Consider the following 15,572-nt stretch of genomic DNA (forward strand, 5'->3'; position numbering starts at 1 on the left):
CGCCGAGTACCGATTCCGATAGAAGCAGCAGTAAATAGCAAGCTTGAGCAGTTGCTGGTTCGTGATATTATAGAAGTCAAGAAAGGACCAGCTTCCTGGGTGTCACCACTAGTAGTTGTCGGAAAAGCTTCAGGAGAACCAAGAATTTGTTTGGATTTACGGCGAGTGAATCAAGCAGTCGTTCGGGAACACTTTCCGATGCCTGTTGTCGATGAATACCTTGCGCGGCTGGGAAAAGGAAAGATCTGGAGTAAATTGGACATACGCGAAGCATTCCATCAAGTCGAGTTAAGCGAAGAATCAAGAGATGCTACAACGTTTATCACTAACCGAGGACTGTTTCGGTTCAAGCGATTACCGTTTGGCCTGGTGACAGCACCTGAGATTTTCCAGCGGATCATGGAGGAGATGCTAACGGGATGCGAAGGAACATTCTGGTATCTCGATGATTTCATCATTGAAGGAGAAACTAAAGAAATCCATGACATAAATCTTAAAAAGGTAGTGCTTTAGCTTTATAAAACTTTGAAATTGTTAAAATAAACACATTGGATTGTTCATTTTTTCTTAGGTGCTTGATAGGCTGAAAGAAAGAGGTGTTGAGTTAAACTGGGAAAAATGTGCTTTTGGGGTTTGTAAACTTGAGTTCTTAGGACATCGCATCTCTGAATCTGGTATAAGCCCATCGCATATAAAAGTGAATGCTGTTTCTTCATTTCGTTCGCCTGTTAACGAATCGGAAGTACGAAGTTTTTTGGGCCTTGCGAACTATTTGAATAAGTTCATCCCGGACCTTGCAACGATCGCTGAACCTCTTCGGGATCTCACAAAAAAGGAGAATAGATTCATTTGGACAAACGTTCATGAATCGGCGTTCAAAACCATCAAAAGGCAGCTCGTTTCAGCAAAAACATTAGGATTTTATCATCCAGAAGACAAAACGATAGTGGTAGCTGATGCTAGTCCCTCTGGGTTGGGAGCTGTGTTGTTGCAAGAAAACTCAGAAGGTGATCGCAGAGTTATTTCTTTCGCATCGAAATCATTGACCGACACGGAGCGTCGGTACTGCCAAACCGAAAAAGAAGCATTGGCATTAGTGTGGAGCGTCGAACGATTCAAAATGTATTTGTATGGAAAGCAGTTCACTCTTATGACCGATTGTAAAGCGTTAGAGTTCTTATTCACTCCTCGTTCGAAGCCGTGTGCTAGGATCGAACGGTGGATATTGCGACTGCAAGCATTCGATTATCATGTCGTACATATTCCTGGAAATCAGAATATTGCTGATTGTCTTTCTCGATTAGGAACTGTATCATCTGCTGCATTTGATCCAGAAGAAGAAATTGTCATCCACGAAATAGCAGCTCAAGCCGGAACAACATATGCTCTGAAGTGGAACGAGATAAAAGAGGAAAGTGGAAAGGATTCCGAAATCGCCCAGGTCGTTCTACTTCTTGAAACTGGAAATCAGCAAGATTTGCCATTAGCATACCGAGTCATAGCAAATGAACTGTGCTGCATTGATACTGTATTGCTGAGGGTTGATCGAATTGTCATTCCCAGAACCCTTCGAGAAAAAGTACTACAGATTGCACATGAAGGACACCCAGGGATGAATATGATGAAAAGCCATTTGAGGACCAATGTTTGGTGGCCTAAATTGGATCATGACGTGGAGACATTTGTTAAGCTTTGCAAAGGATGTACATTGGTGTCAGCTCCAAATCCTCCAGAACCAATAACGCGGCGCGAACTCCCAGACCAGCCATGGTTAGACATAGCTGTAGATTTCCTAGGGCCATTACCGGAAGGTCAATACTTGTTAGTAATTATTGATTATTACAGTCGATACATGGAAGTTTGTGAAATGAAAGAGATAACAGCTGCAGATACCATCAAGGAATTGGCTACTGTGTTCAGTCGTTATGGGCTGCCAGATACACTACGCGCGGATAACGGACCACAGTTCAATGCAAAATGTGTTGAATTTAATGATTTTTGTGAAAGCAATGCCATCAAGATCATAAATACGATTCCGTATTGGCCGGCAATGAATGGTGAGGTCGAACGACAAAACAGATCTATACTAAAAGGCTAAGAATTGCACAAGATGTAGGAAAGGATTGGAGATTAGAACTACGACAATATTTGCTAACATACCATTCAACGAATCATAGTGTTACAGGAACTCATGTTGGGAAGGAAAATACGTAACAAACTACCTAGCGTAGCACTCATAGAATTAATGGACGAAGAAATTCGTGATCGCGATAAATTACAAAAGGAAAAGAGGAATTTGTATGCTGACAAGAAAAGATCTGCCAAGGAGAGTGGCATTTATGTTGGAGATCGTGTGGTGGTGAAAAGAATGAAGAAAATCCATAAGTTGCAGTCTGATTATTCACCGGAAGAATTTGAAGTCATTCGTAAAACTGGAGGGGATACTACAGTACGGTCATACGATACAGGAAAAGAATACAGGAGAAATGTAGCACATTTGAAGAAGATTCAATTACCAAATGTGACAACAATAGAAGAATATGAAGAGCGAAGAGCCACAAAATCAAATGATCATAATTGTGAACCCGAATCATCTGCAGCTGCAGATTTTAATACCAGAGGATTGAAGAACCGTTGTTCAGTGGAAGAGAAACTTGGAACAAGAAACAAGCAAGCAGAAGAATGCGCTGAAGAAGTTGATAGTAATGAACAGTATACGGAACTAAGTGACAAACGAAGTGATTTCGAACAACTGGAAGAACAAAGACCTACAAAAAGAGTGAGATCTGAACCTAAGAAATATAAGGACTATATTCAATATTAATTCAATTAAAGTAAGGGAGGATTGTAGGGGAAGAGAATAGTAGGCGGTAACTAGAACAAGAGTCAGTTAGTGAGGAAGAGCAAAACTAGTAGGACGCATGTAATGCAGTCTGGTGGAATAAAACGTTAAATTGTAAATCCGGTTATTTCTGTGTTTGTGTAAAGAATATCCTGGCTTGGCCTATTCCTGATCCCGTTTCTCTACACACACCACAAAATTCGTTGAACATGTACGACACTCCAAACTCCAAACAAGCTCAGATCCCTATTTTCAAATCGATCAACTAGAAGATCTTTGATGTTCCCACTATTTTTATGAGTTGGAATAGCTCCATGAGACTTCATTACACCATTATAAATACATAACAGAATTCGTTGAACATCTATTATACTCCAAACTATCCATGAGTACAGATCAGAATATTCAAAACGATCAACATAGAGATCTTCGATGTCTCAACTATTTTTATGAGTTGTAATAACTCCACGGGATTTGGTTACACTATCATAGACACGCCACAGAATTCGCTGGACATCAACGACACTCCAAGCTGTCTTTGAGCTCAGATCCCAATATTCAAATCGATTAACACGAAGATCTTTGAGGGCTCCACTATTTCTATGAGTGGAAATAGCTCCACGGGACTTCGATACACCATTGCAGACACATTACAGAACTCGTTGAACACCTACGACACTCCAAACTGTCCATGAGTACAGATCTACGTTATCCCATCAATTTTTATGAGTTGAAATAGCTCCACGGGAGTTCGTTACACCATTATAGACACATTATAGAATTCGTTGAACATGTACGACAATACAAATTGTCCATGAGTTCATTTCTTTATATTCAAATCGATCAACAAGAAAATGTACGATGTGCATGAATTGCATGAATTTACCGCCAAAAAATTGTATGGTGAAGGACATCTAGGGAAGATCGATATAGTACGTCATACGGAACAATTACCATTTTCAACACCCCTCTCCCCTTCGCCACTTCGCCACCTCTTGTAATGAACCTCTAGTTTTTTTTTATTATTCGTCACGCTGCCCATACCCCCCATCACAATAAGGATGTGACGCACTTTGTGAATAACCACCTTACACAAATTTCATCAATAATGAGAGCATTTCTCGATAAAAAAAAACAATGACCTGTTACCTGTTAGTCTACTAAATATTTTTTCGATGAAGAAGATTATTATTGAGAAACTTGACTATTGATTCCTTTTGGTACACTGCTTTCAAAAAGTTTACTCCTAGTGTGCTGCATGTTTGCAGCAGTGCACCACAGTTGATCTTGTAGATCTCCAATAGCTGAACTCAAGAATAGTTTGGTGTACCGTTTATGTTTTGGTAACACTGCGATTTGATAAAAAATAGTTTAATTATGTCTCAAGTAGCAATGCCAACTTCAAATTAGGATTGAGGCCCCGTAAAACGCTTTGTTGTTTATGTAGATCATCAAGATCTGAGCTCAAGGAAGGTTTGGAAGCCCTGGAAGAAATATAAAAAAAAATATACCCCATACTTCTACTTTTTCATGGTTTGCATACGTTTTTGAAGCAGAATGTCCAAAATTTATGTTGAAATACGACGAAAAACAAATCCGTATTGAATCGGTTAAACCAAGATTTTTTTGAAAAACATCTTAAATTTTTGTTTTATAACTAAAATACACTTCATTTCCTATACCACAACGTGTAAAATTTCAATGATTCTACTTTTTTTCTCGATGACAGCTGGCGGTTTTCTCCTCCCCTATTAAGGTCACTTAAGGTCACTCCTGACGGAATCCAATTTTCAAAGTACTCGCGTTTTCAAGGGCACACCATTCGATACGGAAGCAACGCACAACTGTCATTTTTATTTTTTCAGCTTTGCTGCGTCGCTGAAAATTGAAAATTGGATTCCGTCAGGAGTGACCTTAAGGTCACTCCTGACGGAATCCAAGTTTAAAAGTGCTCGCGTTTTCGGGGGCACACCACTCGATACGGAAGCAACACACAACTGTCATTTTTATTATTTCACGCATGCTGCGACGCAGCAAAGCTAAATCAACAAAAATGACAGTTGTGCGCTGCTTCTGAATCGAGTGGTGTGCCTCCGAAAACGCGAGGACATTTAAACTTTAATTCCGTCAGGAGTGACCTTAAAGTAACCTCATCGTATCATTCGGTGTGCAGCAAGCCATGACTCTGGTTCTCTGGTTCTTGTCAGCTGCTATCATCACATTGCGCTCCGGCCACTTGAGGTCACACATTTTGGCAGCCAGGTGATTTTTTGGATTCTGATGCTGATTTCAAAATGGTTAATGTGGTTAATATGCTAAGAATAAAATATTTGATGGTTTACTAAAATTACAAGGTAAGGTCGTTTGTATTGTCACAAAGCGCGTCTGAGTGACTGCCGAGAAAAGAGTTGACAATCTATAAAATCCCATGGTGAGTCCTGAAAGCATTGATTTTGGTTAAAATAAATTTAGTTTAAAATTTTCACACTTGGCAGCTTTAGTGTAGATGAGACTACCAGTTAAACTAATTTCAACGCAATCTGAGAGATATGGAGAACTATCGCTTGATGTTAATTTTGGAATTCACTGACTTAGTAGTCATAGCGGAATCACCCGTTGGATTAGATATCCCATATTCACGAAGTTGAAAAACGTTGCCAGCTTCCACAAAGCTATTGATTTGGAGTTATTGGCTAGTAGTACTTGTTTACATAAATCTGAAATTTAAGTATGAAACCTCAATCAAGTAAGATATCGCTGTAAAATTTTAGAGAAATACCATTTTTAGGAGGTTGTTCGGAAGTTCAAAATCGACATGTTAAAGGTCAGGCTTCAACATGTCGATGTTGAACTATATTATTCTTATTGCTGCGATCTATAATGTTTCTTAAAAGATAAATATCCTAACACTGGGTACCAATATAGTTTAACATTTAAACAATACAATTAATTGATTTCCATATCGTTGTTATGCGGTTAAAAACCACGATATAAGGACAAGTTCATTTTCTGAAATGAAACATCTGTTCATCTTCGTCTGGCACAAATAACTGCATCGTATGCTAGAGGTTGATTTTCGCTTCTTTTTTTTTTTTTTAGAAAAGAAGGGACATGTGGGGTTTGCAAGCCATGAAACGGCCTCTTCTTGTCAGATCTCCGTGCTGTGCACAAGTACCCACGAAGAACTCCTGTCGCATTTTGCTCCGGCCATTTGGGGTCACATAATAAGCACTTTTTTAAATTACCTTTTAATTGCATAAATATATTTTAGTTATGACTGCAAAGTACACATTATGAACTTTCTGTATCAGGAGCAATGTTTCGGAAAAAGGGAAACAGTAAAACAATGTACCAGCGGCAATGTATGTAAAAATCTACATGATTAATGAAAGTAAAAGGGAAACATATTAAATGTTCGTTTGGGAAGCGATTTGCTCTAACGGAGCACGATTGCCAAAATGCCAGGGATCGAAAACTGATATCAGGGATTCCCATCATCATGTCTCTTTTTTTTCAAATACTAAATACTAAATACACTGAATTTCAACTGCCTAAAAGCCGGCGCACAATGGATCGGGAAGGCAATCCGGAAATTTGACAGCTAGTTTGGATACATGCAGTCAAACGTAGCAACGCACAATGCATCCGGAATGAGTTTGCGGATTGTACTAAACGCAAAGAAAACCGCAAACCTGTCCGCACCATTTGAACAATCTCAATCTTTGCGGACAGGTTTGCGTCAAAAAATAAACAAATCACGAGAAAATGATGATTCATTTTTACTTCTACTGGAAATTGCAAAGAATTTCCATTGAAAATTTCAAAGAGATAAAACTTAAATAAATATGTTGAATTTCTATGGGAAAAGGTAAGTATGTTTCTAACGAAATTATAAAGAGTTGCAACGGGTAATTCAAAAGAATATCCTCGGAAAACTGTAAGGAAAGTTCCTGAGAAATTGTAAGAAATGTTCGTGGAAAATATCGTAAGATTTTTTCAGGGGAAATTGTAAGGAACTTCCATACGAAATTGCGAGGAATTTAAACGGGAAATGGAAGAAATTTTTTCGGGAATTTGTGAGAAATTTTCATTAGCATCTGATAGGGATTTCCATCGAAAATTATTAAGAATTTCCATAGGAAATTGTATAAAATTTCCATAGAAATTATTTAAATACTACCAATGGCAAATCACAAGGGATCTCTATTGAAAATAGAAAGAAATTTTTAAAGAAAATTATATGGGATTTTTATGGGAAATTGTTAGGAATTTCCATGAGAAACTGTTATGGGATTTTTCATGGAAAAATTTGAGGAATGTCCATGGAAAACAATGAACAGAGAGGAACTTCCATTGAAATTTCTAGAGGAATTTCTATAAGAACATTTGAGGGATTTCAATTGGCAAACTGCTAGTGAATTTGTGACGAATTTCAATGGGGAATTCTATAGAATTTTGATGATAATTTGTTTGGAATATCCATGAAAAACTGTCGGGAACTGTCAGTAAATTGCTAAAAGTTTCATAGGGTAATTCGAAGAAATTTCCATGGCAAATTGTGAACGAAAATTCAATAAATTGTTAGAAAATTTCATGGAAAATTGTTAAGAACATCAATGAGAAATTGTAACAAATTTCCAAAAGGAATTGCAAGGAATTACTATGAGAAACTGTTAGCGTTTCTCATGGAAAACTGTAATGGGTTTGCATGAGAAACCGTGAGGAATTTCCATAAGAAATTGTAAGAAATTTCAATTGGAAATTTTAACGAATGTCCATTGAAAATTGAAAGATATTTCAACGGAAATTCCAAGGAAGTTTTCAAAAGACATTTTTCTAAATTTCCATTGGAAATAGCAAGACATTTAAAAGGTGAATCGTAAGGAATTTGAAGTGCCTCCAGGAATTCCTCCGGAAGTGTTTCCAAGAATTTCTCCGGAAGTTCCTCCGAAAATTCTTCCAGAAGTTCCTCCAAGAATTATTCTGGAAATTCCTCCAAGAATTCCTCCCGAAGTTCCTCCAGGAGTTCCGCCCGAAGATCATCCAGGAAATTCCCAGGAAGTTCCTCCAGGAATTTCACCAGATATTCCTCCAGGGATTCCCCCGGAAGTTCCTCCGAAAATACCTAAAAAATGTCATTCGGAAGTTTCTACAGGGAATCCTCCAGAAATATGTTTAGGAATTAATTCGGAATAATTAATTCCTGGAGGAACTTCCGGAAGACTTCCAGGAGGAACTTCCGGAGGAATTCCTGGAGGAACTTCCGGAGGAATTCCTGGAGAAACTTCCGGAAGAATTCCTGGAGGAACTTCCGGAGGAATTCCTGGAGGAAATCCTGGAGGAATTCCTGGGGGAACTTCCGGAGGAATTCCTGGAGGAACTTTCGGAGGAATTCCTGGAGGAACTTCTGGAGGAATTCCTGGAGGAACTTCCGGAGGAATTCCTGGAGGAACTTCCGGAGGAATTCCTGGAGGAACTTCCGGAGGAATTCCTGGAGGAAATTCCGGAGGAATTCCTGGAGGGAATTCCGGAGGAATTCCTGGAGGAATTCCTGGAGGAAATTCTGGAGGAATTCCTGGGGGAACTTCCGGAGGAATTCCTGGAGGAACTTCTGGAGGAATTCCTGGAGGAACTTCTGGAGGAATTCCTGGAGGAACTTCCGGAGGAATTCCTGGAGGAACTTCCGGAGGAATTCCTGGAGGAACTTTCGGAGGAATTCCTGGAGGAACTTCCGGAAGAATTCCTGGAGGAACTTGCGGAGGAATTCCTGAAGGAACTTCCGGAGGAATTCCTGAAGGAGCTTCTGGACGAATTCCTGAAGTAACTCCAGGTGGAATTCCTGGAAGAGCTCCCGGAGCAATTCTTGGATGAACTTCCGGAGGAATTCCTGGAGGAACTTCCGGAGGAATTCCTGGAGGAATTTCCGGAGGAATTCCTGGAGGAACTTCCGGAGGAATTCCTGGAGGAACTTCCGGAGGAATTCCTGGAGGAACTTCCGGAGGAATTCCTGGAGGAACTTCCGGAGGATTTGCTGGAGGAACTTCCGGAGGAAATCCTGAAGGAATTTCCGGAGAAATTCCTGAAGGAATTTTCCATGTGACTGCTGGAGAAAATGTTTGAAATGTTTGAAGAATTTCTAATAGAATTCTTGGAGGCAATTTCTGGAGGGTCTCCCGGAGGATTTTTAGAGGAATTTTCGGAGGTTTTTCCGAATGATTTTTTGTATTTTTCCATGAATTTCTGGAGGAATTCCTGGAAGAACTTCCGGATAAATTTCTGGAGGAATATCCGGAGGAACTTCCGAAAATTTCTGAAGGATTCTTTATCAAAACTTCCGAAGTTAATGTTTGAGGAATATATGGGGGAATTCCTGGAGGTACTTGCAGGGGAATTACTGAAGAAACTTCGGGGGGAACTGCTGGAGAAACTTCCAGGGGAACTGCCTGGGGGAGCTTCGGGAGGAATTCCTATAGGAACTTCCGGAGGAAATTGTGGAGGAACTTCCAGAAGAATTCCTGGAGGAGCTTCCGAAGCAATTCCTAGAGGAACTTCCGGAGCAATTCCTGGATGAACTTTCAGAGCAATTCTTGGAGGATCTTTCGGAGCATTCTGGAATTTCTGGAAGAATTTCTTGAGGAATTCCTAGTGGATTTTTCGGAGGATTTTCCGAATGATTTTTTGTAATAACTTCCGAAGGAATTCCTGTAGAAATTTCTAGAACATTTTTAAGTAATTTTTGGAAAAATTCATGAAGGAACTTCCAGAGGAACTCTTAGAGAAACTTCCCGAGGTATTCTTGAAGGAATTTCCGAAGAAATTTTTAAATAAACTATTTATAATTTTATGAAAAATCATATGTGAATATGTACGTTATGTGGAAGATATTGATTTGGAAAATGTATTGGAGGTAACCACTTTCCCTTCGATGGGACTGGAACCCATGACCCTACAGTACGCTAGACTGGTGCTTTAACCAACTAAGCTACGAAGGACCTCCGACGGCCTTCGCAACCTAGCGGCTACTGAACGAGCTCGAGATTCCCAAATTGGACGCATTGTCAAATCACTCGCAATGCATTTCTCAAGCCAATATGCATTGCGAGTGATTTGACTATGCGTCCAATTTGGGAATCTCGAGCTCGTTCAGTAGCCGCTAGGTTGCGAAGGCCGTCGGAGGTCCTTCGTAGCTTAGTTGGTTAAAGCACCAGTCTAGCGTACTGTAGGGTCATAGGTTCGAGTGTCGAGTCCCATCGAAGGAAAAGGGGTTACCTTCAATACATTTTCCAAATCAATATCTTCCACATAACGTACATATTCATTCACATATGAGTTTTCATAACATTGTAAATTAACGTCCAAGTCGGGTGGTTTAATCCCCGGAAATAGGCAATTAACTTTGATTGAACTATTTATAATTCATGTGGAAATTTCTGAAGGATATCCTGTAGAAACTTCCGGAGGAAATTTTGTAGGCATTTCTAAAGGCATTCCTAGAGGCACTTCAGGAGTAATTCTTAGAGGAGATTCTAGAAGAATTTACGGAAAAACTTCTGGATAAACTCTCGGAGGATTTTCTGGAGGATTTTGTGGAGAAACTGCCGAAGGAATTTTCTGGAGAAAGCTTCAGAAGAATATCTTGAGGAACTTTCGGAGGAAGTCTAGGAGGATTTTATGAAGGAATTCCTGGAGGAGCTTGCGGAGGAATTTCTCAAGAAATTCCTGGAATGACTTGTGGGGAATCTTGCCTAGGAAACACCTGAATCAATCACAATTTTTAATTATCCTCCATCTACCAATGTCCAAAAATTCAGTTTTTATTATCCTTCAAATTTTCTGAATACTTTAATAACTTGTCTAAATAAATATAAGCTCAAAATCTCGAGCGCCAGAGATACATATGTCCATTCCGTAATAACTTATTTGGAACCCAACAGCGACAAGAAAATGTTAACTGCTCAGCTGTCAAAAACCGTATGCATTGTGGGTTGCTTATCCGTTTTGCGTACGTTTTGTATTTATTACAAACAAAGTACGGATTACAAAACGCAAACTCAAACGCAATCGCAACGTATCCATTGTGCTCCGGCCTTAAGACGAGTTTAGTACTTTCCAACGAACCAAACTCGTCTTAGACAGTTGAAGACATTCTACTAAAAAAACTTAAATAATTTCTCTGACTCTGAAGTTGGTGAAATCCGCGTGGAAAACCATGTTGCATACAAAAAAAATCATGGTTCAGATGGAAAACAATTCTGTGAGGTTTTCATAAGCTCAAACTGTGTATATCTGCTTATACAGATATTATTGAACAATGGAAGCAATTACCTTTGTAGAACATTTTTAGCACTAAATAATTTTATGAAAAAAAAAAAATACTTTTTTTTGAGCGAAGGGCATTCTCTGAAAATAGATTTAAAACTGCCACCGTAGTTGACACATTTATATATGTTTAATTTCGTCTAAATGATCGTTTGATATATAGACATTTCTATTAAAATTATGTTTTCGGAATTACCTTTCAATATGCTTTGCTGTACGAGAAATTTTTAGTGGCATGCCTACAACTCATAGCTTTTCACGCGAATTCCATACAATTCATGAACTCCTTTAATGTGTGCCGTAAACATTCTTCTGTAACGACAATGTTAAACCTTTGAGACCTATCGAGGTTATACCATCGTCGCGTCGTATATAATCATGCAGAGAACTTTTCTTTTACGACCGATACCTACGCGCGTTGGTTCGCCCACACGTTACGTAAATTAAAGGCTCATTCATTTTTTTGTTTGCTCCTTGCTTGGCCACTTCGGATTCGTCAATTTTACGATTTACATAAATATAAAGCACCGGCTATTTCAAGTGCAACGTGTCGTGTGTACCACCAACCTGGGTGGCACCCAGGTGTGTTAGATTCTGGCTCGCTTCGGGGGTAACCTACATCCTATATTTGTTTCCATTCCACCGACGTTGGTTGCCCCCATAAACAATATTATTCTCCCGGCAACATTGCCGGTATTTTTGCGCGTGATTTACATTATTTGCATATTAAATACCTAGCAGAACCGAAGGAGCAGCCGTAATGAATTGAATGCCGCAGACTCAGCGCACATAACCGCCAGGTCCTAGAAGCGATTCATTTTTTGTGAGCCTGAGGGAACACTAATAGTAGGTACGTTAGAGAAATGCTTCCTTATCTGCACATGGTTGTAGCACTTTTCTCAATGTAGGAATGAAACTAAGTTTTTTTTTCCAATTTAAAATTTTCAATGGGTCTCATCTGTCTTCAGCATACCAACTTTTAGTGGTAAAAAATCATTTGGTATTAAATCACGAATATTCATTTTTCATTGGATCTTCTTTTGGTTTTCCAGACAAATTCATAAAATAACAAGCATAGTAAGCTCTTGTATATATGTATGTATGTAGTTAGCCATCATCCTGGCTGGAGTCTTGCTCTGCATGCTGTTCCACTTAACAGTTGGGTCAAATTTTAATATTATTTTGAATTCAACATATTGCTGTACGAAGGGCCAAATGGGGGTAGTGGACCTGTGAGCAGAGACACTTACACGAAACCCACGAGAAAATGAGAATCTCCTTCCAGCAGAATGATCCAACAAATATAATAATAATATTTGCAATACTTGTCAAGCTTTCCACGGGATGGTTTGTTTGGAGAAGGGCACGTCAACTGGTTTACAACTGTTGGAGATAAAATTAATAGACGTGAACTCACCCATAAGCTTATACCTCCTAAGCGGAGGTGCAGATAACGGTCAAAAAACAGATTTTTTCATTGTGGAAATAATTCTAAGAAATAAAGATGAATTCTTTGAATATAAATAAATGTTAATACCTAGGGTATATATGGCTCAAACCTTGTAGTTGAGCACATTTATCGTTGTAAATCTTCATATATTGAAGCTCTTAGCAAAATTATGCTACCAGAGACGGCTTTCTTACTTTTGGTTATTACTCCAAATAATTAAAACAAAAATAATTGTACATAATCACTTATTCAAGCAATCAAAACTCGGGAGAGGAATTGACTTTAAGTTCGGCAAATTTTTCTAATCTTAACCCTAGTTATCGATGCCTTTTCAGCCCATGCATAATTATAATGGGCCTCCCCCTGTAACCCTACATATTATAATATTGATATAGGTGAATTTGTTTTGTATTCTGTCTATATTTTCTTCTGAAAGAGAAACCCCTTAACCCCACTATGTGAATTATCGTGTTTTTCAAAGTTTACTATGCGGATACACCAAACAGGGCTGTAAATCATAAAAAGAGTAAGAAAGCATCGATAGTTATTCTCAGTTTGCAACTCTAAACTCATCGTACGGGATGTGCTGTTGAAATTGCGAGGCGTCAGTTTTAGTGCTTGTGCAACCTTGGCTTTATATGATGGTATTTCTATTACTTCTACTCCTATGCTGTTCATAATGCTTTCAACGATTAGATAAGAATCACGAACACTAAAAAAAGGACTGAGATATTTCTTTCCACTTTGCAGCGCTGCCCATTATATAGGACAAGAGGAAATATTCATTTCCGGTATATTTTTCAGTGGAGGGGCTGGGATTAAGTATTCAACTTTTACATTTGCATCGTTATTCATAGTATAAGTTTCGGTACATAAAGAAAAATGCGCTCCCAACCATAAATGTTGGTTGCTCTTGGTTGTGGCTGCGGATTCGAGTATACAAAATTGGTCTACGGTAAATTGGTCTACTTCCTCCAATATCCAATAAATATCAAGGTTATGTCGAAGAGGAACGTTTTAGGAGCTGAACTATTCTTACGCCAGAAATGCAACATCATATTTTTGAAAATAAATATTCGTTAACATCCACATTATTAAATTGGCATAAAAGTCGTTTTGGGAGTAATCCTTCCCATATTAAACAACAATAATAACCACTTTACAATGCGAAAATGGAGCAATAAAGAAATGATATAAAATCCTATGGATATAAACCAACATTTGGGTCGCAAGAGAATCCACTTCATTTCCCTGCAACCGAATCTTATTGCCCGGGTGGAATGATTGCGACGTACGGCGAAAGTGGTCTAGAGGTTTGGAATCCCAACACAAACAGTACCCCCAACACACAAATCCACGATCCCCAGCATGTTGCGCCTTTGCTCCGAAGCCAAGCCCAAAGGGAGACGGCACCGGGCAGATAGTAAATCTGAATCCGTAGAAAATTAATTTCTTTCTTCTTTATCCTTTCTATTTCGGGCATTGCCTTTGCTCGGAAATTGCGCCTACGGCTTTGAACCTTTTGCGGGGACCTCTGATGGCCTACCACCTCACCTCTGGAAACAGGTCATGGTATAAGGTGCTACAACTGCGATTCGACCAGCAAGGAGGACTGCACGGAAATAAGGAAAAACACCGGAATCGTGGCGGAGGTAAGTGATTTTGGTCAAGTGGTATATAAGAGATATGCATCTGAGAGATTTATAAATCCATTTCCTGTACAAAGTCCACATATAAAATATTTGAAATTCATTACAATATTACCATATTTTACTACTTTTAAATACTACCACTGACCATTCGAAATCATATTTATTTAAAACGACCTAAAAGCCTTTTCAGATTACGCCATTTAGGCCGATACAAATATTTAAAATCTATTTTGTCTCCCTCCCCTCGGATTTTTTCCGACAAAAAATAATATTTTGAGGGGGCAACAAAATAAAATTTGTAAAATTTTGAGGATTTTCAACACATTCTTTAACAAATCCGAGGAGTTTTTTGATTTTTTTAATTTTAATATTTATTTTTTATTATCCCCCCCCCCCCCTTGACCTTTCGGAATCCAGTAGGACAAAAAGTCGATTAAATATTTGAAACAGCCTTATTATGCGATAAAGAGTAACTTGATACCAATGCTCCAATTTTCATTCTCCACTTTAACACGAAATAAAGCTTGTCATTTGAATAGGCTATGGGAATGGTAAAATAATATATTTTTGTTCCAGTGTTACCGAACAAAGTAACATTATATATACATTGTACATGTTCACTTAACAGTCGTAATGGGATAAAATACAGCAACCAAAATTGTGCGGTAGGTTGCAAGCCCAAAAGTTGTTTGACGTACCGAGTTTTAGTATGTACGTCAAGCTAAAAGGAACGGAAGAATTTTATGGAATCGGCCCCTATAATAAAACTTTCTATAATAGCCCAACTGCAGCTTACACCTGATAATCAATCTTGTTGCCACTTTGTTGCCACATTCCTCCCAACCGACAATGCTCCAGTTTTATGTCTTTGACATTTCGTGCACAGGCCATTAATCATCCATTAGGAACATGAAATTACAGTGGATTATGGGCACCCTTCGCGAAAATACAATGTGTTCCAGCGTGCAGCGTTTACATTTTAACACGGCAGGTGTCCGGCGGACATGCAACCGTCAATCCTGTGAAGTGGGCCGTTCCTATTTATATAACCGTTCTTCTCCTAATAGGAGACTCCTACACTACTGTTGATGTTGATTGTTGACAATCCATTTGGAAAAGTTAGCTCACCTCATCAACCAAATAAATCTGTTTATATTTCTTTTACTTCATAGGGTAAATGCTCCCATATTATAAAATTCCGTATTTTCATCACACCCGTCGATAAACCAAATTCAAATCCGATTTTATTACTATATAACTAAAATCTTTCAAATGTTCACAATAATAATTGAAGTTCAAATTAAAAATG

The 15,572-nt window shown here is 38.7% G+C and overlaps 1 protein-coding gene across 4 annotated transcripts in view; it reads left to right on the forward strand.

Annotated features, from left to right (window-relative positions):
• Positions 1 to 15,572, forward strand: part of LOC134217191 (uncharacterized) — a 69,535-nt gene that overhangs the window by 25,897 nt on the left and 28,066 nt on the right. For all 4 annotated transcript variants that reach the window (XM_062695974.1, XM_062695977.1, XM_062695976.1 and 1 more), the window contains exon 3: positions 14,178 to 14,263. In XM_062695974.1, the coding sequence (XP_062551958.1) occupies positions 14,178 to 14,263 (86 nt within the window). The remainder of the gene's footprint in view (positions 1 to 14,177; positions 14,264 to 15,572) is intronic.

The sequence above is a fragment of the Armigeres subalbatus genome, chromosome 2 (assembly GCF_024139115.2).
Source record: "Armigeres subalbatus isolate Guangzhou_Male chromosome 2, GZ_Asu_2, whole genome shotgun sequence".
In the NCBI taxonomy this organism is placed as follows: domain Eukaryota; kingdom Metazoa; phylum Arthropoda; class Insecta; order Diptera; family Culicidae; genus Armigeres; species Armigeres subalbatus.